The sequence below is a fragment of the Nomascus leucogenys genome, chromosome 17, assembly GCF_006542625.1.
Source record: "Nomascus leucogenys isolate Asia chromosome 17, Asia_NLE_v1, whole genome shotgun sequence".
In the NCBI taxonomy this organism is placed as follows: Eukaryota; Metazoa; Chordata; class Mammalia; order Primates; family Hylobatidae; genus Nomascus; species Nomascus leucogenys.
In genome coordinates this window covers 19,638,249-19,664,965 of record NC_044397.1, presented here as the reverse complement: position 1 = coordinate 19,664,965, position 26,717 = coordinate 19,638,249, and the positions used below count along the sequence as shown (strand labels likewise).

Below are 26,717 nucleotides of genomic sequence, written 5' to 3'. Positions count from 1 at the left end.
GCGGTTTGAACAGATATTTGTACATCAATGTTTATAGCACTGTTATTATAGCCAAAAGGTGAAAACAATCTAAATGTCCTTTGACAGATGAATAGATAAACAAAATTTGGTATATATATATATATATATATACACACACACACACACACACACACAATGGGATGTTTTCAGCCTTAAAAAGGAATGAAATTCTGACACATTCCACAACATGGATGAACCTTGAAAACATTATGGTAAGTGAAATAAGTCACACATAAAAGGACAAGTATTACATGATTCTGCTTATATGAAGTACCTAGAATAGACAAATTCATAGAGAAAAAAATTAGAATAGTGGTTACCAGAGGCTGAGGGGAGGAGGTGGGTAGTTTTTGTTTAATGGGTTCAGAGTTTCAGGTTGAGGTGATGAAAAAGTTCTGAAGATGAATGGGGTGATGGTTGCACAATAATGTGAAAATACTTAATGCCACTTAATTGTATGATTAAAAATGGTTAAAATAGTACATTTTATATTATGTATATTTATCACAATAAAAAGTCAATGTCTTGAAAGACAACAAAGGCTATAGAAATGAATCAAATTAAAGAAGAACACAAAAGCAATTTAAAAGTTGAATAAAATGTTAACAATGGGAGAATCTGGGGTAAAGTTACAACAGTTTTATTCTTGCAGCTATTCTATAAAGTTATTTCCAAATAAAAAAGTTTTTAAAAATGGAGAAAGAGATTAAAAGAATTCAAAACAAAGTGACAAATAAAGACTATAGACAAAGAAGATCCAACATAGCATAATAGCGTAATAAGAGTCCTGGGGAAAAATGGAAACATAACAAACACTAAAAATTATAATTTTAAAAAATTCCTGAAATAAAATTGAATTTATATCATGAAAGGGAATATAATTTACTAAGTATATTAACCCAGAATGACAAACACAAAGATAAAGTCCAGTAAAACTGCTATATTATAAAGGAAGTGAAAAAAACTTTAATCAGGCAGAAAGATCAAGTGATTCTTAGGGAAAGAAAACCATATTATAGCCAGTCCTTTGACATTTAATGCTAAGAAAAGAAAATGTAAATAAAGTATCTTAGACCCAGGAAAAATTTATTTTCAACTATAAGGACGACCATCAATCTGTTATTAACATTCAAGGACCCAGAAAATATTGCTTCCATGACTAATTCCTGAATAATCTTCTGGAAAACAGGCTTCAGACAACCTAAATGACAAGAGAGAAATTGACATTAAAAACTGGCAGTACCGGTAAATATATATTTACTTATAGAATAAGATTCAATCATGGATAAAAGAGAGTGTGTATAATGTCTACATAATCTCTCCCAATATAGATAACAAAAAGAAAAAGAATAGAAAAGGCATAATAACCCCAAATTTTATTCTTTTTGTTTTTATTATATTGGTATTTTATTCTAAGACTTTTGTGTGGATAATGTAAATGAGTAATTATGTCATATTCTAACATCTGTGTGTAATTGGCCACCAGAATTGTAAGGAAAAAGAAAATACAAAAGTAAAATACAAGATATCAAGTGAAAATCCTATGTAATTTGAAGTAACAGAATAAATAAAATATTTTATCTTTAGATAATATAAGCATATGTCTGGATTTGTTTTTTTTTTTTGAGGCCGAGTCTTGTTCTCTCACCTAGGCTGGAGTGCAGTGGCGCGATTTCGGCTCACTGCACCCTCCGCCTCCTGGGTTCAAGTGATTCTTGTGCCTCAGCCTACTGAATAGCTGGGATTACAGGCCCTCTTGACCATGCCTTACTAATTTTCATATTTTTAGTAGAGACAGGGTTTCACCACATTGGCCATGCTGGTCTTGAACTCCTAGCCTCAAGCGATCCACCCGCCTTGGCCTCCCAAAGTGTTGGGATTACAGGTATGAGCCACCACACTTGGCCTGTTTTGTATATATGTTTGTACATGTACATGTATATGTATATGTATATGTATATGTATATGTATATGTATATGTATATGTATGGGAGTGTGTGTGTGTGTATTTTCTAACCATGCTCATTGAAAAGGTCTAGAATAGAAGACCAACCTAGTAGCAATGTGTATTCTTTGCCTCCAAATTTTGGTTTTTAAATACCATTTTCCAATAAAAAGAACCAAGGCCATATGTAACAAACCTGCACATTGTGCACATGTACCCTAAAACCTAAAGTATAAAAAAAAAAAAAAAAAGAACCAAGGCTTCTCAGGGAAAAGGTTAGTTCCAGGTCAGGGCAAGAAATATTCAAAATGAGCTTAAAACATCGTTATGCCCGATAACAAACATGACAGATTTCAAAAAGTGGCTGCAAAAATATTTCCTATTTCACATACTTTTTTCCAATGTGACCTTGCCATCAATAAGTGGACCTTTTTCTCAACCCTTTTTAATCTGGGAGAGTTCTATGACTGCTTTGATGAAAAGAATATGAAGGAAGAGACCCTATCCCAGTTCCAGCAGTAGATCTTAACTGGTCTAGCAGCTTGCATTTTATACCTCTTAGAATGTTTGCTCTTGGAAAATTCTATCTTGGAACCCAGTTACCATTCTATGAAAAGCCAAGCCATCTTGAGAAGTCATGTGTAGGTGGTCAGTCCCATTGACAACCTCAAATGAGCTCCCAGCCAACAGCCAGCATCAACTGCCAGTCAGGTAAGTGAGTCCTCTTGGTCGTTCAGCCAAGTTGAGCTTTTGGATGACTACATCCTCAACTAGCAATTGACTACAAATTTATAATATACCCCATGGTAGGCAGAGAATGTCTCCCAAAGATGTCAATTTCCTAATCTCCATAATCTGTGAATGTTATGTTACATGGCAAAGGGTATTCTGATCGCTAATCACCTGACCTTAAAATAAGGAGATTATTCTGAATTATCAGAGTGGGCTTAATGTGATTCCAAGAGTTCTGAACAGTAGAAGAGGGAGACAAAAGAGGAGTGTGGAGTGCTGGGATGTCAGAAGGATTAGGCCTGCCATTGCTAGCTTTGAAGATAAAAGAAAGACAGCATGAGCTAAGGACTATAGGCAGCTTCTAGAAGCTGGAGAAGGCAAAGAAACTGATTATCTCCTAGAGCCCTGAGAAAGGAATATAGCCCTGACAACACTGTGATTTTAGCTCAATGAGATTCAATTCTGATTTCTGACATCCCAAAACTATAAGATAGATTTACATTGTTTAAACCATTAAATTTGTGGTAATTTGTTACAGCAGTGATAGGAAATTAATATAGGCCCCAAGTGAGAACTACCCAGTAGAGCCCAGTCGACTCATAGAAACATGAGAAATAATTTTTAAAAGTGAAATTTGAACCACTAAGTTTTACTGCATAGCAATATATAACTGGAATAGCAAGGAAGTTACCAAGTCTATTAGGCTATATTAATAGAATTCATAAGCCAAACTGAAAAGGTTTCCATTGGGCAAAGGGGGAATAAATGGAGCATCAATAAGGATAACACTTTAATAGATTAAATGATCAAATACATTTAAATTCATAACTTCATAAAGATACAACAAAATTGATCACCTTTGCAGGATGTCAAATAATAAATTCATTATTTGTAAAACTGTTAGGTTAAAAAAAAAACTCAAACACTTACTTAGCCTACTCCTCTTATACTATCAAATACCAGAAGAGGAAAATTTTTTCTTTATGTAATTTTTCTAGGTAACAAAGGAAAGAGTGATTGAATTTGAATATATCTCTACCATGCAATCTGTAACTAATTAATGGACTTAGGCATTGAGAATTAGTGGCAGCAAAAATTGCAAAAAGAAGTTCCATCAGACAATATGCATGTCCTGCTGGGGGAACACACCACCACAATAAAGTAGCCTTGGAAAAAAAGAAAAAAAGAGAACGACCTGAATCTTATGTCTGATAAAGCCTCTGAGTCAACTACCAATTTATGGCAAACACAAAGAACAAAGGAGAGAGGAATACATTAAACTATTAATACACCAAAAAGATAAAGTCAACAAAATCCAGCATAGGGAATTCTGCATATAAATTTCTTTGTTTCTTCAATAAATAAAATGCAAACAGGGAAAATGGATGGAGGGGGAAAGCCTGTAGATTAAAAAACACTCAAAAGACATAATTTAAAGCTAAAACTAAAGTACAGCATTGAAGGATGTTCCCTTGGATAATACAATTAAAAAGATAGAGTTAAAGGGTCTAATCCTGGAGCACTTCAACATCTAGAGATGGATAGAGATGGAGGAGTCAGAAAAGGAACTGAGGAATGACGAGAGAAGCAAGAGGTGAAGCAGGCTGGTATCATAGAAGCCAAGAGAAAAGCATGCTCTGGATGGGGTAGTTGTCAACTGAATCAAATGTTGTCATGAAGTCAGTAAGATGAAAATTGAGAAGTGGTCATCAGATTTGCCAACACACAGTTCATTGGTGACCTTGCTAAAAGCAGTGTCAGAGGAGTTGAGGGCAAAGCTAAATCAAATGAGTGACAGTAACTGGAAGATGAAAAGAGACATTTAATGGCTATTGGCAACTCTTTAAAAAGGTTTGCTTGAGAAGAGGAGCAGAGATACAGCCTGGTAGCTAGGGCACAATACAGGGTTAATGGAGATTTCTTTTTAAAGTGGAGTTTATTCTAGCATATTTGTATGCTGAGAGAGAGCTTGAAGATACAGAAGAGAAAAAGCATAAACAAAAAAGAAAAATTCTTGCGGAGTTGAGATGGGATGAAACCCAAAACACACATGGAAACATTGATCTCTGATAGAGGGAGGGTTTCTCCCTCTGCTAGAGGATGCAAAAGGTAAATGCCCATTTGGGTGTATTTGCAGATTTGGTGGTAGGGAGGTAAGGGAATTTCTATCAGATGGATTACATTCTTTCCTTTCAGTTTGAAACAAGCCCATCGTCTTCAAAGATGTGGAGCTGTATCAGGATATCCCATTTATTAACCATGGGATTGAGGGTAGTGGTTTTTAAATTTTTTTGGACCATTACCCACTAATAAATATATTTTTCTTATGACCCACTATACAGAAACACAGATAATTGAAATAAACTTTCATGGCCCAGTGCTTACTCCTATTAGCTATGTTCTCTTTTCTTTCTTTTTCAAGCCTACTAGGTAAACTAGACTGGCAAGAGCCACAACTTTTGAAGCAGAGCACAAGGGTTGGGGAGGAGGAAAATAAAGGGGATCCTATCCCATGTCAGGGTAAATATGACTCCTGTGTAGGGACTGGCCTTCCTGTCTCAGAAATACATGTAAATTAAGGATATTAAATCAGAAACTGGCTAATAAGATTATTTCCAGTACACTTATATGCTAAAAGATTGTTTTCATAATTTTCTAAATTTTTTTTCATTTTATTGGGAATTCATAGCATTGACCTATTATAGTATATAAATAAAACACTTACATAAACATTAAAGAATAATTAGACAGATCCTATAATCACTACCCTGGTTAAGCAATAAAACGTTTTCAGTAACTTGGAAGCCCCTCCTCCCAACTGTCTCTGCATCTCTGAGAGGTAATCATAACCTTGATTTTAATTTTAATCATTCTATTTTTCTCTATTATTTTGCCACTTATGCATATATCCCTAAATAATATAGGTTAGTTTGCCCTGCTTTTGTACCTTAGATAAATAAAATACTACACAGTATGCATGCTCTTGTTTCTGGCTCCTTTCACTAAATATTATGTCCATGATGCTATTTTATTCATTTTCATTGCTGGATGCAATTTGTATTTGAATACACCACATTTTTTATATTTATTTACTGCTGATGAACATTCTGCTTGTTTTCATTTGGGAATCCTAGTTTATGTCCTCCTATACACATGCAGGAGCTTCTCAAGAGCATCTATCTAGCAGTAGAATTGCTGGATCAAAGAGTATGAATGCTTTCAACCTTATTAGATAAGTTCAAATGCTTCCAATTTACACTCCCACTACCAGTAGGTGTTTCCCATCATTCTATATTATCACTACTTGATATTGTTAGATTTCCTGACATTGTTGCCCATCTGGTGGGTATATATTGGTAATTCATTGGGGGCTTTAATTGATACTTCTATCTTTTCATATGTTCATTAGCCATTTGGATTTCAGATTTCTTTATTCAATTTTGTTTCATTTAAAAAAAATGCTGGTTAGATCTGATCTTTGACAAACATGAAAAAAAAATGGGGAAAGGATTCCTTATTCAATAAATAGTCCCTGGAGAATTGGCTAGCCATATGCAGAAAATTGAAAGTGGACTCCTTCCTTACAGCTTATACAAAAATGAACTCAAGATGGATTAAAGATGTAAATGTAAAACCCCAAGCCATAAAAACTCTAGAAGAAAATCTAGGCAATACCATTCAGGATAAAGGCACAGGCAAAGATTTCATGATGAAAATGCCACAAGCAATTGCAGCAAAAGCAAAAATTGACAAATGGGATCTAATTAAACGAAAGAGCTTCTGTACAGTAAAAGAAATTATCATCAGAGTGAATAGAGAACCTACAGAATGGGAGAAATTTTTTGCAATCTATCCATCTGACAAAGGTCTAATACCCAGAGTCTACAAGGAACCACCATATGTCAGTCGATTGTTCTCAAAATGGTGGTGCTACCCCTCACAGTACTATCAGCAGCTACTAGTCTGACTGTTGGGAAAACATAAAGGGGATGTTATTCAGCTGGAATTTGAGTGTGATCCTCCGGACATCAGTGTGGATGTTGATGTTGGAAAGGATCTGTGGACTCTGAGGAATATCTGTGTCATGCTGTTTACAGAGGGTATGCTCGGACATGGCAGGGCTTTCTTGGGTCTATGTCTGTGGCATCACATCAAGCAAACTGAGGACACGTAAAGGAACACTGTAACCCTGGAAGATACCGTAAGGATAAACACTAATGCTCACTTCTCCCTAGCTCTTGTTAAACACTCCTTCCTCTCTTTTTATGAAATGTTATTATGAGGCAACAAAAAGGGGGTTAGAATGAATTTTTGAATGCAGATAAGGATATTGCCCATAGAATCTTTTGTGAAGATTTATTCTAACCGGGCTGTACTTGTATTTTTTATTTCTATGATGTTGGGGACAATCATAAAGTCAAAGATTCCACTAGTTGGACTGGACTTTTTTTTTTTTTTTTACATTATTCCAGTAATTGCACGGAGGCTGCAACCCCTGGGAGGTAGGTGGGAAATGTCAGGGAGCTGCAATAGAGAGAAAAAGGAGTGGGGTAATCTTAACGGTAACAACGGCAACTTTCAACAACACTAACTTGTTATTCTGCTTGAAAAATCATTTTTTAGAAATAGTCAAGTATTTATGTTTGAGTTTTATTTGAAATGCTCCTTTTCTATAAAACCATCTAAATATTTAATAGATAATTTGGAACTTTTGACAGCATTCCAAATATTATGAAATTTTAAATATTTCTTCTAAACAATCACACGAATATATATTTTTCCAAACCAAAACAGATATTCCCATGCTTGAAATGCTATTTCTAATTTCTAATTTATTCTTAAGGGCTAATTTGCAAAGTGAAATTGTTTGGATGACTGGTTTGCAGTAAACATGGCGTACCAAATTGGTTTCTAAATTTAGAGAAAGGTTGAGTCTCCTCTTATAATAATCAAGAAATAATAGAAGTATTAATGATAATGAAGCTTCCATAATTAAAAAGTCAAATTCTGAAATAAGCAGAAATGAACATTAGCAGGTAGCAGCTACATAATTTGTAATTCTCACAAAGTTATTTTGAGCTCTTTTTATAGGATAACACAACCTCCAACATGCAGTTTACTAAATTATAGTATAAGTACTATATGTGCCATAATTAAGTTCCATAATTTGGGGGAATTTAGTACTATTAAATATAACTTAAAGATACAGGAAATACAGTGCATAAAATTCTAAGAATCACAAAAGAAAGGCAAAGTTGTTTTAATAGATGCTATGATTTCTATGTCTGATATTTCAAATATTTTAGGAAGTAGTAATTATTATTATCCATATAAATGTTTTCAAAGAAAAATGCTCTTTACATATGGAATTTGAGGATGAGCTCTATATTTTAAATACGGTAGACTCCATGTCCTTTCTTGGAGGTTTTTGAGGACTAATTTTTGGTAATATCTCTTTAGCATAAAGTGTTCTATGAAGTCCAGCTTCTCGAAGAGCTAACTCGAAGCGAAGTCTAGGGTCAGAAATTATCTGTAGAAATAAAAATACAATTTAAATAGCAATTCATTGAACTAAAATAACTTTTAACATTTAGTTACATGTTTTCCCAAACTAATTTGTTTTTACTGGACAGATGACTAGGTGACAGTAAACTCTGTGAATACAGTGACTATATTTTGGAAACATCTAAACCTTTTTGACATTATCACTTTTCAGTACATCAGTGGTTTCCAATGTAGGGTGTATAGAATATAGTGTACTAGATCAGTCAAAATATAATGCGTTAACATTATTAAAAGATGAAGTAAAAGAAGCTTACTTTCAGTGCTACTATTGATTTATTACTTATTGCTGGCTAGAATTATAAAATACAGATAATCATTGATTAAAATAAATCTAAGCCACAACCTTGTACATCTGTCTTTAAAAAGCGTCTTAATTTCTCCATCATTTGGCAATATGTAAATTAAGTTTAAACACATGGCCACCACTTGAAAAACAACATCAATAGAACTTTTCTTCCAAGGCTGGATTTCTATTTCAAGCAGAAGTAGAAAATGCCTCCATCAATCTGATTCTAAGTGGAAGTAGACATATGAGTAGTTCAATTTCTGTTTTCATTTATAGCTGATTGGATCTTATTCCTCTTCCCCTCCTCCTACGAATATTAAATGTCAACAGAGACTGTTTGAAATGATAAGAAGGTGGCCACATATGGATTTTACCTAATGAGGCATTTTACATGGCTTTGAAGTCCCCCTAGAGGATGCGATAATAAGCTAGTAAAAGCAGCCCCTCCAGGAGCTCTTAGGCGAACTGGGGCAATAAAAATGTACACAGATAACTACAGATTATGGCAACACGTGACAGACGACCTGAAAGTAGTAAAACATAGGGGTGCATCTCCTGGTGCTGGTGACATGAGGACGGTCTCAGGTGAAGATGAGCAATTGAATTACCCTTAAAGTCCAACTTAGTCTATAAAGCGGACTGGGGAGGAAGAGAGACCTAATGAGAAAGGAAGACACCTACAAACTCAGAGGTGAAATAGGCCAACTTGGGATAAGGGTGGTTTGAGCAGAGCACTGGTTACCATTGAGGAACACTGGAAACAGATGCTTCTCAGCCTAGGACTCGAACTTAAAAGGCTTGCGTGGCCATGCCGAGTCTAAGGAGCTACTAGGGTATGTTTGTTTCTAGTTTTTGCCTAAAAATAATATAATCATTGTAGTTGCATAGGAAGATGGGTCTGATTGTAAGTTCAGAATAAATTAAGGTGGCAGGGAAAGAAGAAATGGAGGCCGAAAGAGTGGTTAGGAATTTACTACAACTGTCTAGACATAAAGTAATAAATGTCTGAACTTGGCTGGTAGCAAGGAAGAGATAATTGTCAGAAACACTATGAAAACAAGAATCAATAGTACTTGGCATTTTATTCTCTTTGAAGCAATTGTGAATGGGAGTTCACTCATGATTTGGCTCTCTGTTTGTCTGTGATTGGTGTACAAGAATGCTTGTGATTTTTGTACATTGATTTTGTATCCTGAGACTTTGCTGAAGTTGCTAATCAGCTTAAGGAGATTTTGGGCTGAGACAATGGGATTTTCTAGATATACAATCATGTCATCTGCAAACAGGGACAGTTTGACTTCCTCTTTTCCTAATTGAATACCCTTTATTTCCTTCTCCTGCCTGATTGCTCTGGCCAGAACTTCCAGCACTATGTTGAATAGGAGCGGTGAGAGAGGGCATCCCTGTCTTGTGCCAGTTTTCAGAGGGAATGCTTCCAGTTTTTGCCCATTCAGTATGATATTGGCTGTGGGTTTGTCGTATATAGCTCTTATTATTTTGAGATACGTCCCATCAATACCTAACTTATTGAGAGTTTTTAGCATGAGAATAAAATACCTAGGAATCCAACTTACAAGGGATGTGAAGGACCTCTTCAAGGAGAACTACAAACCACTGCTTAATGAAATAAAAGAGGATACAAACAAATGGAAGAACATTCCATGCTCATGGGTTGGAAGAATCAATATCGTGAAAATGGCCATACTGCCCAAAGTAATTTATAGATTCAATGCCATCCCCATCAAGCTACCAATGACTTTCTTCACAGAATTGGAAAAAACTACTTTAAAGTTCATATGGAACCAAAAAAGAGCCCGCATCGCCAAGTCAATCCTAAGCCAAAAGAACAAAGCTGGAGGCATCACGCTACCTGACTTCAAATTATACTACAAGGCTACAGTAACCAAAACAGCATGGTACTGGTACTACAACAGAGATATAGATCAATGGAACAGAACAGAGCCCTCAGAAATGATGCCACATATCTACAACTATCTGATCTTTGACAAACCTGACAAAAACAAGAAATGGGGAAAGGATTCCCTATTTAATAAATGGTGCTGGGAAAACTGGCTAACCATATGTAGAAAGCTGAAACTGGATCCCTTCCTTACACCTTATACAAAAATTAATTCAAGATGGATTAAAGACTTAAATGTTAGACCTAAAACCATTAAAATCCTACAAGAAAACCTAGGCAATACCATTCATTACATAGGCGTGGGCAAGGACTTCATGTCTAAAACACCAAAAGCAATGGCAACAAAAGCCAAAATTGACAAATGGGATCTCATTAAACTAAAGAGCTTCTGCACAGCAAAAGAAACTACCATCAGAGTGAACAGGCAACCTACAGAATGGGAGAAAATTTTTGCAACCTACTCATCTGACAAAGGGCTAATATCCAGAATCTACAATGAACTCAAACAAATTTACAAGAAAAAGACAAACAACCCCATCACAAAGTGGGCAAAGGACATGAACAGGCACTTCTCAAAAGAAGATATTTATGCAGCCAAAAAACACATGAAGAAATGCTCATCATCACTGGCCATCAGAGAAATGCAAATCAAAACCACAGTGAGATACCATCTCACACCAGTTAGAATGGCCATCATTAAAAAAACAGGAAACAACAGGTGCTGGAGAGGATGTGGAGAAATAGGAACACTTTTACACTGTTGGTGGAACTGTAAACTAGTTCAACCATTGTGGAAGTCAGTGTGGTGATTCCTCAGGGATCTAGAACTAGAAATACCATTTGACCCAGCCATCCCATTACTGGGTATATACCCAAAGGACTATAAATCATGCTGCTATAAAGACACATGCACACGTATGTTTATTGCGGCACTATTCACAATAGCAAAGACTTGGAACCAACCCAAATGTCCAACAACGATAGACTGGATTAAGAAAATGTGGCACATATACACCATGGAATACTATGCAGCCATAAAAAATGATGAGTTCGTGTCCTTTGTAGGGACATGGATGAAACTGGAAAACATCATTCTCAGTAAACTATCGCAAGGACAAAAAACCAAACACCGCATGTTCTCACTCATAGGTGGGAATTGAACAATGAGAACTCATGGACACAGGAAGGGGAACATCACATTCCAGGGACTGTTGTGGGGTTGGGGGAGGGGGGAGGGACAGCATTAGGAGATATACCTAATGCTAAATGACGAGTTAATGGGTGCAGGAAATCAACACGGCACATGGATACATATGTAACAAACCTGCACATTGTGCACATGTACCCTAAAACCTAAAGTATAATAAAAAAAAAAAAAAAAGAAAATGTGGCACATATACACGAGTTAATGGGTGCAGCAAAGCAACATGGCACGTGGATACATATGTAACAAACCTGCACATTGTGCACATGTACCCTAAAACCTAAAGTATAATAATAAAAAAAAAAAGAAAAAAAAATTAGTACTTGGCAGTTGATCAGATACAGGGCTTGGGGCAACAATGAGTATGAAGTCAAGAATAATACAGAGATTTGTGTCTGAGAAGCAACAAATAGGAGCCTAAGATCCAGGTTTTTCCTCTTCTGTCTCAATGTTCTTCTCCCTGGTCCGCTCTCATGTGTTCCAGTGATTCATGTGCAACCTGTGTGCCATTGACTCCCAAATTACGTCTAGGATTCACCACTCTATTCAGCTCCATGTTGTGAGGCTTAAATTTTTTTTTATTATTCAATTTTTGCATAGCTAGAGAGTGAAATGGAGATCTCCCCACTACCGGGACTTCCATCTTCCCAATTCCCTTCCCCACAGGCAGCCCATCAGTTTCTTGTAAATATGTACTAGACATTGTTACTCTAAACATGGTATAAGTAAAACAAATTCTCTCTTTCCCTAAATCTGTTTTTCTTTCTGTATTCTTATATGGTTAATGGCAGCACCACCAGATGATTATAATTTACTGAATTACTACTAGGTACCAGGAAATATTTTAGGCAGTGGACATTTGTTATCTCTAATGCTCACAAGGACTTTGTAAATAATTATTTTACAGATGAGGAAAACAAGGCATAAAGACATAAATAGCTTATACAAGTGCACCCAGCCAATAAACAGTGGATGTGGATTTGAATCAAAAACAACAGCTCTTAATATTACTTGTTGTCTAGCTTGGAATCATCCTTACTTTCTTTGTCCCCTCCCTTTCTCAGCCAGGGCCATTCATGACCCCACCACCACCACTGCTTCTATGAAGGCTCTGCCATTTTAAAAGGAACTCACCCCAACCCACGCCCACCCCCACAGGTGTCCATTCAGGACACATAGCTAAAACATAAATCTGATTACAGTTGTGTGTCACATAATGACAAGGATACATTCTGAGAAATGTGTCCTTAGGCAATTTTGTTGTGTGAATGTCATAGCATGTACTTACATAAACTGAGATGGTACTGCCTTCTACACACCTAGGTTATATGATATAGGCCATTGCTCCTAGGCTACAGCCTGTACAGCATGTTACTGTGCTCATTACTGTAGGAAGTTGTAACACAATGCTAAGTACTTGTGAATCTAAACATACAAGAGGAAATGCATTGTGCTATGATGTTAAGACACCACTAGGCAATAGAAAATTTTCAGCTCAATTATAATCTTAAGGGACCACCAACATATATGTGGTCTGTCTTTGACCAAAACACTGTTATGGGGCACATGACTGTATATAATTTAAAGCTTCAAAGTCTGGCATCTGCATACAGATACCTTAGTAGCAAGGCCTACTTGCTACTACTGGTCAAATGCCTTAGTAGCAAGACCTACTATGCTTTTCACCGCCTGAACCTAACCCATGTTTCCAGTGTCCTCTCCAAGCACTTGTCATGTACCCCTTGTCATGTATCTTACACTGAAGACATACTAGGAAAAAGCCTTGCCCCACCCTCTTCCGCTTGGTCAAACCCAGAGGTGAAATAGGTCAACCAAAAATAAGGGTTAGCCCAGCAGCCTGAGACTTTTCAGCTTCTGATTTCAATCCTTAGCTATTCTCCCCACTTTGGCAGCTAGGATCTAGAGACATCTCTTAAACCTTGTAATTAATCCTTCTCCCTATGTATCCTCCCCCACAACCTATTTTTGTTGTTGTTGTTATTATTGTAAATCATCTGGAGTAGATTTTGCTACTGCTTCCAAAAATCTTTGACTAAGATAGGGCTCAGAAGTTTCCTCTCTGACCACCTTCTCTGACTTCTCCAGTCACGGTTAGCCATTCATTCCCTTCTTCTTCCTAGGGCAACCCTTAGACCTTCATTATAGAGTTGATCCCACCCTGGTGGCATTGTTGCTATACATGCTACTTTCCTTCCGCAGTAGGCTCTTTTGCTCACTTCCTCCAGACGAGATCAGCCTATCTTGCTCTGATGTAGCCCAGGCACCATACACAGAGCCAGAATATAATATATGTTGCATAAATATTGGTTCAATTGATAAATGAATGAATTATGCCTCTTTAGAGTCCCTAGCAAAGTATGCCGCACAAAGTAGAGACATAAGCGGATGAATGGTTGGTTTCCTGGTTTTAAATAATTAAATAATTATTTAGCTTCTCTCCTTAGATTTGTAAAACTGACAACTACTTTCTGTCTTAATTTCCGCGACTGATATATCATCCATCCACCCATCCATCCATTCATCCATCCATTCATCTGTTCTCCCTCCTACCCTCCATCTGTCAATCCATACATCTAAAAGATCTTTTAAAATCCTTTCTCAGTTACAGGCACAGATTAAAATGAACCCCAGGTTCCTAAAAATGGTTAAATAAGCCCTTAACACCTTTTTCCGTAAAAAATGTTTTATTTTATCATTAGCTCTGATGTATTATCTTCTGTTCATTTTCATTTCTAAAAGCTTTCCTCTGCTTTGTCATCAGTATCAGTTGTTTAATATAATTTATATTATGAATTTAAATATAATTCTTAATGTAACAAACATTTAAACAACAAGACACAATACAGAACTCTCAAATAAAATTTTATAAAGCATTTTTTAAAAAATTTAAAAAATAAGCTTCAATGACAGATTTATGACATTTTTAGGTAACCTTTTGTTCTATGGTAGCCTATTAACTAGTTTGTAATATTAAGAATTATGTAGTAATTATGTACTATCATTTAGAGGTAAAAATTATGCTAATGTGTAAGATATTCAAATGTAAATATTGAAAACTGTTGTAATCCAAAACACACACTTCTACAGTCCTTACCATCACCATGGCTTTTTCACCAGTCATGCTAATTTCCATAATTACCTGCTGTTCGTTGTATGTATTCAATGTAAAGAGTGGCTTTTGAAGAATAAATTCTTCTTCAATTTCAATGCCCATCCTAGCTTTCGATGCCATTGTATCTGACATCATTCTAACAGGATCAAATTGAGCAACCACAGCAACCTAAAAATGAGAAAGCATGGCTACTTGGAACAAGGTACAAACTAAATATTTCCGGGCAACATTATTGATGTCTAATGCCCATTAAAGTTAAGAAATTTTATTAAAGGTAAAGCCTGAGAGGAAAGGGCAGAAAAAATATTAATTGGCCAGTCCTAGAGATCCACAAAGGAGATAAAACAAAACAAGTCAATACATATAGGACAAAATATTAAAAGGCCTTGGCATATAGTTATTTGCTAATGATTGAATAATTATAATTAATTTCAGATAACAATTTATCTTTCTGATATGAAGTCACAGGAAATCTCGTATAGAAAACCTTACATATTCAACCAACTTGAAAGTCACAGAAAGTAAAGAAAAAATTCACTTTTTAACCATTAGCTATTTATGGTTATGGTAACAACCTCATGAAGTTTTCTAGGAAGTTTAATCTGATTGAACTGGATCTAGAGCATATAATTCATGGGTCAAGTGTGTTGGCATTAGTGAGCAAGGTGGGTGAATTTCCTTTGTACCAGGCAACTAGATTTCCAGGGACTGCTATAAACCATTATCCTCCTTCTACTGAAAAATTGCAAAGTCATTTTAACCCAGATACCCTTGTCTTTTATAATTCAAACCCGCATCTTAATGAAAAGAAGTCACTAATTTTGTAAATGATATGCACCATTAGTAACACCTGCCTATTAATTCTGAAAGTCAAGAATTAGCATGAAGAAAATGGCATTCTTAATGCCATTTAAAGACTGTAATAAAATAACTGAGGGTTGAACATGCATTAATTGTTATAGGTTTGCTAGCTAAAATAGCTTACATCACAGCTCTAAATACTGATTATAGATAAGAGAGAACAGCTATTTCCTCTTTCAAAGCATTCACAGATGGAAAGAATTCTAATCATATAGACTATAGTTATCAAAGTTATGTTTTGAACAAGAATGTGTTCAGTAATAGTGACATTAAGTCTTGTACCCAGAAGGCCATGATATATAAATATTTGCTAATGGTTGAATAACTAAAATTTTGTAGGATCCGGGATTACCAGGAGTTACATTCCTATGCTTTAAATTTATCTTTATAATCTTTTTTTATCAAAGAAGATGATGATATAATAGTTGTATGCATTTACACCACATCTATACCATCTCATTTAGCTAGACTTCCTTGGTTTGAATCAGTATAATATTTACTAGCTGTGTGACTTTGAGGAAAGCACCTAACCTCTGTGTCTCCTCTGTTTCCCCTCCTATAAAATGGGGATATTAATATTGCCCACATCATAAAGTTGTTGTAGAAATTAAAGTAACACCTAACAGCATGTAGAAGAGGGCTTTACACTTAGTAAATAATGATTTTGAACTCACATTATTGCAAATCTATAAGACAGATCCTATTATTCCCATTTTTCAGATGAAGAAATAAAGCTTAAGGAGGTTAAGTAAATGACCCGTTTCTAGTGCCGGTGAGTACACAACCAGCTTGTACCAGGTTGGAAGGACACAAGAGGCCAAGTTCTTATCCATGATTCTGTGTTCCCTCCAGCAACACAGGAGTGAAACCAAGTAGTCCTTTCCTATTAGCTGGGAAATGGTGTCAATGAAGATTTTAGAGATTTTGAGTTGAAACAACCGCTTCAAGTTCAAAACTCTGAAAAACTACCAGGTAAAATGATCACATTTCCCAAGTTCTTAAATTCTCACCCTTGCCATCTACCATCCATTTTCATCTATTTTTGCTTACTTTCACTAGGCAAAGTGATGGGAGGCTTTTATTTCTCCACAAAATAGATATTTTCTAAAAAACCGTTTTTAACACATTTGTTGACTGTGGAATGTTTCCAAAGGGAGGCTCCTATGCCAAAGAAGATTATCTTGCTCGAACTCCACCAGGTTTTTTGAGGACAGTAAAATTCGTAGACTAGGTGTAGAGCCTCACTGTTGTAAATGGATACTATCCAGCTAATAAACTCTAGGTGATATGGATATAGTTAAATCTTGGGAGAGCTTTTTAAAAGGTGATGATAAAGTTCTTTCAATACACTGAGAAACTATATATAATATAATATAATCTAATTGCTCCCAGGAATGAACAGCAGTATCCCAATTTGGAAAAGTTAAATTTTATATAGCAGATGTCATGAACTAAGCCCCAGTAAGAATGCTATTAAGAGCACTTAGAAACGTTTTTTTTTTAAAACCACCCATGAAAATTTCCAAATGAAAAACACCTGTTTCCTAAGGGCTTCTAGCCGCCGTGCTCTCTCTTTGTCTTCATGAGCTTCTTGAAGGGCCGCTTCCTTTTTCTCCATCAAACGCCTTTCCAATAATTCTTGTCTATATTTAACCCTTTAAAAATAACACAGAAGGAAGTTGTGGAAGCATCATAATAATATTGGAGATTGTACGGAAAACAGCATAGGGGCAGAACACATCTCAGAGGTAACAGCACTGTCATATATTGTTTTTTTTTTATTGATTTCTCATGTCCAAACCAATAAAAGACACTCCTATAAAATGCAATTTTTTTTTTTTTTTTTTTGAGACGGAGTCTCGGCTTGAGTGCAGAGGCACGATCTTGGCTCACTGCAATCTCTGCCTCCTGGGTCAAAGCAATTCTCCTGCCTCAGCCTCCCGAGTAGCTGGGATTACAGGCACCCGCCACCACACCCAGCTAATTTTTGTATTTTTAGCAGAGACGGGGTTTCACCATGTTGGCCAGGATGGTCTCAATCTCCTGACCTCGTGATCCGCCTGCCCCTGCCACCCAAAGTGCTGAGATTACAGGAATTCATAGTAATTCTAATAACAACCAGAGAAATACAGGAAAGCATGGGAGTAAAATTCGGTTCATCTCATTCCTCATTGAAATCATTTTATTAACTCTCAAAGTACCCACTGGCTGCCATGGCTCTGGCTAACCTGCCCTGAGAGGTGACTGGCTCACTTTCAAGTGAGCTATTATAGCGGTCTCCCAATGAGAAGTTTTAGCACACCTTGGGTTGTTAGAAAGTTTACGTTACTGATTAAATATACAAATTTTTAGAAGGAAAAGTAAAATAAGCTACTATAATAATATGTCTAAATTATTTTACTTACTAGAACTTAAACTTTACATATATTGTCATCTACATTCTCACTTTCTGAGTAGGTGCGTATGTGTGTTAAGCAACTTTTAAAATTGCACTTTGACATCTGTAGATGGCAGCAAAAACATGACTTTCCCTTAGCATTCTATTTCCAAGCCCCTTAAAATCATCAGCTATTAAAATATGGCACACTTAAATACCAGCTTAAAGCCCTGAGCTCCTTGGCCCTCCTCTGCTGCCTTTTTTGGGCAGCCTCCCTTGCCATCTCCTTGTCCAAGCTATTCTTCTACTGAATTATAGAGATGGAATTCATCCTTTCAAAAGAGTAGGCACCTGGGTTCTCAGGGGAGTATTAGCTCTCCACCTCTGCCTTCCATCATTGAAAGATTTAGCTTTCTCTGTGGCATCAGTCACAAATGTCCTTTACCCTTAGTGTGCACACCTGCATTTTCCAAGGTGGAGACACCTTCACTAGACCTTTTACATTCTGGATTCTGGTATTTACGGCGTGTTCACCGTGCATCAGGTCTTGTGCTAAGTGCTTTATATGTTTTAGCTCATTAAGACCTCACAACAATCATATGCTGGGGTGCCATTTTTAATTCCATTTTATGGATATAAAGAAATAGAAGCATAGACATCTGATCTAAGAGATGTATAAATAAGAGCCACTGAGAATTTGGAGAAAGGTGAGATGACCAATCACTGCATTGTTGGAGGGGCTGGTGAAACTTAGCAAGAGCTTCACGGAGGAGGCAGTACCTGAGTAGGGTCTTGAGGATTAGGATTCCAGGCAGAGACAGCAAGTGCAGGGTTGGCATCTGACAGTGGCCCTCACTTGCCTCGACCTAGTCATGGAGGCCACGAGAGGGGAAGAGCTCAGGGTGGCAAGAACAGAACAAGTGAATGATGAGTGACAGAGAAGCCCAGGCAAGTACTGGTGGCTGAGGCTGCAGCCACAGGGTTCCCTTAGGAAGACATGCTCCTCGGGAGGAATACCCTACAAACAGGTTGCTCATGAGGCTGTCATGAAAGGAGAGGCACAGGAGAGGAAAGGAGGGAAGCACACAGTGGATCCTTGTGGAATACAAAACCTAGAATGGGATTTAGAAGGAAAACTCTAACCTCCTTTGATGGCCATGAGTGTTCTTGACAAAATCAGGAGTCAATATAGTCAAGACACATGGATTAAAGAGCCCACAGACCAGAATGCTCCCTTTCTCTCATGCCTCCATGTCATGGAAAGCTCTATTTCTCATTCTCTCCACTTTCACTAAGGCATGACATGACACAGCCTCCCTAATGAGGTTCTACTCAATTTAAGCACTGAGTACAAGCTAAGTGAACTACTGTGAAGGTTCAATTAAAAAATACCCTGGGATTTGACAATTACCATATGCTAATTCTCAGAACCTTTGGAAAGTTTCTCTTCCTTTGGGATATATAGGTTGCTTTGTCTGCAACAAAGTTTTTGTCTGCTTTGTGGAAAAGTAATAGTTGTTACAGTCAGGGGAGCTTGACTAGTGAGGAAGAAATTGCAAATGAGAGAAAGGCATTTGTACTTCTGTGGTAGAGAAGGCTGACTCGCTTACTTTGAGGCTCATTCGTTCATTTAACAGGTATTTGTTGAGCACCTGCCATGCATCAAGGGCTGTGTTAGGCACTGGTGATACAACGTCAACATGGGAGACATGCTCCTGTCCTCGAAGAACTGACAATCCAATGTAGATACAAAGACCCAGGCAATTATGATACAGGGCAGCTTGTGCTCTGATGGGACAATGGGGCAGGGACCATGGGAAAGACAGCTTTGCCAGACTTGGGGCTTTCAGGGCAGTATCTATAATAGGAGGAAGTACTCTGAATTTAAGATCCAAAGAAGGAGAAGGAATGCACCAGGAGGGGAGAGAATAGAAAGAATGATTCAGACAAAAAAGTAGCATTTGAAGGCCCAGAGGTGAGAGTGAGCAGGTATGTTTGAAGAACTAAAAGAAATTCAGAATAACCAAAAATAAGCAAAATAAGGTGCAGAGGGCCAAGAACTGAAGCTAGAGAAGAAAGAGGGCCTGGACTGTGGGGGTTTTGAAAGCATAAGAGGTTTTGATCAGGGAGAAATATCTGCTGTGATATGCAGGATGGGTTGTTGGGAGGCAAGACTAGAGATGAGCAATCCAGATGGGATTGGAAGGCCTCCTGATCTAGGATGGTAGAAGAGTATTCATAGGAGGTTGGGAAAAGATAGGGATTTAAAGGACATGTAGAAAATAAAAATCAATAGAAAGTTTTTGTTTATTTTATGGGAGAGGGAAAGAGATAGAGGAAGTTTTCTGTCTCACACAGTGAACAGTGGTGTTCCTCCCTAAGACTGGGAACTTCCATGAGAAACAGGGTAGTGAAAGAATTGAGTTCAGTTTGAACACACACCTGTCTTCACAAGATCTGGGATGGAGAAATACATGGGGAGTCTTTATTAGTAGAACGGAATTGAAACCACAAGGCAGATGCCACCATCTAGAAAAAGAGTGTAGAGTACGAAGAGAGGTAGGCCTGGGATTTATTCCTAAAGAAACAACACTTAGGAAAGGGACAGAAGGAGAGGAAACCATTTAGAGAAATGAGGAGGATAAGTGGTCCTAAGATATTAGGGAAAATGGGGTCAACAACATCAAATGCTACAGAAAGATCAATTCTAGTGCAAAATAATGATTGGGTTAAACAACAGGGAGTCATTGGTGACCTTGGCGAGAACATCCCGCAGAGGTGGATGAGGTGAGGTAAGGCAGTAAGAGAGGGCATGAAGACAAACAAGTCCTGCAGCAAAACTGATGCAAATGGGAGGCGAGAGACAAGGCGGAGCTGGAGGGTGCACAGAGCCCACCACAGTTGCATTGGCTCCAAAGTGATGATCAAGGTCACTCTGACTGCCTGAAGGATTGGCCATGAAAAAATTTCAGGACTTAGGAGACACACTCAAATTCTTCATTTTTACAGATGCTATGGTTTAAACTCAAATAATATTTCACTTAAAAAAGGAGAAACTCTTGGTGCCTCTTTCTTCTACTCTGGATAGAAAATTTTCTTTGCCTAAAGAGAAGTGATGCAGAAAAACTCCTGGGAGGAAGCCAAATACTCACATATTCATGAGGAAAGAAAATAGCAACACAGTAAAGTCAATCATTTGGAAAATTTTCCACATAAATACTTTTAGCCATTTGAGGTAGCAGATTTTCTCCAAATTAAACTGTTGCTATGAAAGTCAATGTCCGGAAGTGGCTAAACTCAATAGTTTTTAAGTTGTGCACTGAATTCCCAAACAGAAATCTTCTTGGGTTCATTTCTCAGTCTATTATATGCTCCCTGAGTCTACAAAGGTTGAAAGTGCTGCAAAAGAGGCATTTTCGACTTCTCTTGGGGGAGGAGAAGCATCATATTGTTCAAAAGCAACAGCTGCTGCAGAATCGGGCACAGCACTAACAATAATCCGGAAAGGATTTTATTTAAGCCTCCAGGCCTGAGTGTAGTTGAAGGGACAGTATGCTTTCATGTAGAAATGGAGAGTTTATGTATCATTTATGAGACTTTTTAATATGTGCACTGCACTCTAAGAAATGAGTATACAAATGCAAATGTTTGGAAACACCTTGATGTGTTGTAACAGCTTCCCTGGGCTTCACTGAAACTTCAGTAAGAACCAGGCACAATAATAAGTACCAAATCTTGACCTCCCTTTTATCTGGAGTCACAGCTAACTTTCCTCTAAAAAGAAGCTACAGCCACCAAGGGGGAAAAAGACTTCTGACAAATGGTCAATAGTGGCAAGTTCTACAATTTAAAACAAACAAAAAACTTAAGCAATAAAACAGAGCATAAAGACATATCTTAATTAGGGTCTCTAACTAGTATGGAACTCCCTCCCACCACCTAACATTTCAGGCAAGAAATTTGCCCTACTGAATTAAAGGCAGTTTATAAACAAACTTGCTACTTAATGTTTAAGTCATGTGGCTTAGTCAATGCGGAACAAGAAATCTTTAAATAGGCACATGCCGGAGGTGCTACCATCAGGTGTTTCAGCGGCAGCATCATGGGGAACCTGTTTCTGCCTGTTGGGAAATTCATTTTTGGCTCAGATTTTACTCAGGAGGTTGTTCTTCCCACTAAGAAGAGGGGACCCCTCCATTAACCACAGGGCACCCCAACAGGGAAGAATGTGCAGATCAAAGCAGGCAGGCCAGGTGCCAACACGTTTCAAGTGGAGGGGAGAAGTCCGCCCAAAGAAAAGAATGGGAATTGTACATGCAATTCACATTCACAGTGAAAGGCATCACCCCTCTAACCACACGGGCTGGGAGTCTCCACTCATTGGGGATTCTGGCTAAAGGCATAAGCAAAGACCAATTTCTGCAAACAGGAATGTGAATCCTGACAAGACAGTGACATCCTGGTACAGATTGGCATGAGGCAAGAACAAAAAAAACTCACAGGGTCTCTGCAAAACCAGAAAAGATGAACCCTTGCCAGCCCCAAACAGAGACCATTGTTCCAGCTCACAGAGCTTCCTGGTTCCTTTGTGAAGCTATTGGAACCCCATCTTTTAATTGATTAATTAGTTAAATTAGTCAACATAGAGTTACTTAAGCACCTACCATGTGTCAAGCACTGTTCTAGGTGCTCAGGTTATAATAGTGGGGGGAAATAAAACAGGAAAGAAGTCCCTACTCTGTTGAGTTTTACATAATTTGTGGTCTGTTATGCATAAGCATGCCTAAATGAACACTGTAGTAAAATCACAAAATTGTTCTTAATAAATTGTTTTTGAATTGATTCATAAACTTCCAAATTACAGAGCCCCTTCTCAGATTGCTACAGAATCATGGTTCTCAATCACTGAAACTTGTAAAATGACTTGCAATGCCAAGGCCTCACTTCAGAAAAATTACATCAGAATCTAGTAGTCAGGCCCAAGTACTGTATTTTGTTGAAAGTTCCACTAGATGATTCTAATGAGCAGCCTGGGATGAGAACCAATGCTACAAAGCTTAGTCATTCTCAAACAAGTGTACATCAGAATCACCTGTGTGTCTGGTTAAACCTCAGACTTCTGGGCCAGCTCCAAAGTTTCTGATTCAGTTGTTGTGAAGTGGAGCCCCCAAATCTGCATTTCTGACAAGTTTCCAGGTGATGCTGATTGTGCTGGTCTGGGGCCCACACTTTGAGAACTACAGCATAGATAAATATACAGATTAAAAGGACTCTACCTGACTATTGTTATCGAGACAAAACCAGATACAAATTACCACCTAGACAGGGCTTATTTCTGTTTGCCTGTGCTAAACATTGCAGTTATATGCCTCAGGACTGTTCCAAACTAGAAATTCTTGCTTGGTATTATTGACATTCCAGAGCAGGACCTTTCAACCCTTTTCTTTCCCAGCCCCTATGGCCCTGACACACGTGGATGACAGGTTCCCTCAGATACCAGAGCCTTCTCAGGCTTGGATAAGGGCTGGTGATGGGCAGTTGCAACAATGGCTATTACTGAACCTCTTTCTTTCCCTCTGATGGACAAAACACTGGTGTATCCTGATGACAGCTGAAAACCTCAGGCTACTGGCCGATATTTAAAGGGTCTATTCAGTAAAATCAAAGGAAGAGGAAATAACTCGAAGGCATCTCAGCCTTTAAAAAGAGATATGAACCACTTTCTTTGGGAATCATTTTGGCAGCTCCAAGGGTTGGATATTTTATCACAACGGAGGCAAAAACCCATAAATAAGGGCACATTTTCCTGTTGATTTTAATCGGTTCTAAGCCCGCTGTTTGAGTTCAGGTGAGCTGGAAGTGAGAGATACAAACAAGGACTTCAATCTGGGAGTCCAATGTTGAAAGCAGGACAAGCTGTGAAGAGACAGACACTGGAAGAATGTTGCAAATATCATATTAGCCCGTTCCCCAAACTAATCCAAAAAAACTATTTCTGCCACAACTGATTTATTATTCTTTTTTTGAACCATTCCTAACCCTTTCTACCTGACCCTCTGTAATCCTTTTATATCTTTACATATCTTCAACATTTTCCTCAACTACTCCTTTCCAATAACATTCCAAATGGGGCTCATTGTTTATAGAGAATTTAAAAATAATAAACGGACAAAAACCTTTTAAAAAAATCACCATGCCCCAATAGTCTAAATAATGTTAGTGATAAAATACTTCCTCCACTGGAACACTCAGCCCCACCTGACCCCATTCTCAGTCGCTGCTTTCAGTGATTTGCCTTAATTGAAAACCAGTGCTTCCCAGGTGCCACTACTTTTATTGCAACCTCTTAAAATAGAGGGTACCTGCAGAGAGGAGGCTGAGTTTTTCTGGCTCCTCGGTGACAATTTCAGAAAGTTTTACACACTGACTTTGGGATGATACCATCCTGTCTGTCCTGTGGTTCTTGGAATTAACTACTGGCTGGCTGGGTCAGTGTCCAATATTTACTCATCTCTGCCCACACAGTCTCTTGATTTCCAGCACCGTTAACTCCATCCCTACTTCAACAACCTTTTCCTTAGACCTAACTTGGAGTTGTCATCACCTAGAACTGTTCCCCTGCCAAAACCTTGAACTGGGGAATCCCGTTATATGCCTCCAAGATCTGGGGTCATGGCATAGACTTAGAAAGACTGTATACTGCATAAGTCTAGGAAGTGTCATTCACATGGATTGCCTGTCACCCTTCTGACACTGTCACCCATTTAACCTTACTTAATCTGTGACTCGAGCTTAGCAAGATTTCCATTGTTCAACAATATTTATTAGCTTAAATTAATAACCAACCACCTTCCATGGTTCTTTTTCCTCTACATATAAACTTATTCAAATGAGGTGGAGGGATATATCTCTCAACTCTGGCTCCCTTTTCAGGTACTGTCTTTTTTCTTTCATTCCTTTTACTGCAAAATTCCTTAACTGAGGAAGCCATACATTCTGTCTCCAGCTCTTCACTTCTCATTTATTAACTTAAATATCATTGAACAATGGAAATCTTGCTAGGTACTAGGTTAGGCCTTCCCTCCTGAAATTTTCCTTCTACTTTTCCCTTTTCTCCCAGGCTACAAGAACCAATCAGGCTTTATCTCATTCTCTCCCCAGCTTTGGAGCCCTGGGTCTATCTCTTCAAAGGCATTGTCAACAGTATCCTTTAATTATCTTGCCTTTTTTTTTCTCATCTACCCTGCCAATATCCAACTCTAATTCTTTGTTGAAATTATTATACACTAATGAAGTTGAACCTTAACTAGACATTCAACACTGCTCCAGAATTATTTATTCTCTCCCCAGCTGCTTGATTTTCTCCTTGAATTTCTACATCATGGCTAACTCTCCCTCTTAGTGGAGAACCTCACCTGCTCCACTGAAAAGATCATTAATTTCCTCAATATGCTTTGCCGCTTCCAATCTTGCCAAAACTCATCTTCATTCATCCTTTGCTCCTTAAATCTGGGCTTTTAATCCTATAAATCTAGTTGCTGCTAGGATCTTGCTCCAGAAGTGAACTTCTTTCTTTCTTAATTCTTCAGTCTCTCTCTCTAACCAGCCACTTTCCATGGTTCTCTTTCCTCCATGTATAAACTTATTCAAATGTGGTGGAGGGATGTATCTCTCAACTCTGGCTCCCTTTTCAGATACCATCTTTTTTTCTTTCATTCTTTTTACTGGAAAGTTTCTTAACTGAGGAAGCCATACTTTCTGTCTCCAGCTCTTCACTTCTCATTTAGTCCAAATCATCCTGCAGTCTGGCCTCTGTCCACTCCACTCTATGGAAACCACTTTCCCCAATAACACCAGTGACTCAAAATTGCAAAATCAGAGCCATCTTTCAGAGCTCCTTCAATGTGACCTGTCTGCAATGCCTAGTACTGATGATATCTTCTTCTTGGAATGTGTTTTCTATCTCTTGCACTGCTTTCTCTCCATTCCTTTTACCAGCTTCTCCTCGTCTGTCTACCCAAAGTTCCAACATGAATCCTCTTCTTTTCTCAATTTAAAAACTACTTCTGAGAAATCTGACTTCAACTACAATCAGTGCACAAATATCTGCAGCCTCCACCTCCCTCAAAGTCCCAGATCCTTTGAGCTTTTATTTGTTCTTTATGTAAGTTCAGGATTACCCTCAAACAAATCTCTCAAGTGTAACTATATTACATTGCTGGTTAAATAAAGAACTGCTGCTTTAAGGGTGTCTGAGTTGGGTATAAGGTTGACATCTTCTTGTGCAAAGTTAGGAACGAACCTGATGACACATCTAACTAGAAAGCCAGATGGCTTCCTTACATGCTGTTAAGAGATGAGCTACTACGGTACCCTGGGTACCATGGACAGAGCTAAGATCATGTCCGGTCAATTATTTGGGGTCCACTCCAATCCAAAAGCAGACAATCAAGCTCCCAATGTTTAATGTCTTATAACATGGCTGCAACAATTTTAGCCTGAAATATTCATAGAGGAGTTGGTCATTTCAGCTACTCAAAAACCTAAGGAAAGCCCTCATAAAATATGTAACTTTGAGCAATAGAACTTCCTGGGGCCAAGAAAATCATGTATATGCTTAAGCAACTGATTGAGGTGACTTCACTTTTGGGATTATTAGCTATAAACCACTT

At 37.8% G+C, this 26,717-nt stretch overlaps 1 protein-coding gene across 1 annotated transcript in view; it reads right to left on the bottom strand.

Moving 5' to 3' along the window:
- Positions 1-7,767: 7,767 nt before the first annotated feature.
- Positions 7,768-26,717, bottom strand: part of CCDC148 (coiled-coil domain containing 148) — a 297,456-nt gene continuing 278,506 nt past the window's right edge. Inside the window, exons 13-15 of the mRNA XM_030796687.1 lie at positions 17,206-17,323; positions 14,835-14,975; positions 7,768-8,228 (exon numbers count right to left, since the gene is read on the bottom strand). Coding sequence (XP_030652547.1) covers positions 8,082-8,228; positions 14,835-14,975; positions 17,206-17,323 — 406 coding nt within the window. The 3' untranslated portion in view covers positions 7,768-8,081. The remainder of the gene's footprint in view (positions 8,229-14,834; positions 14,976-17,205; positions 17,324-26,717) is intronic.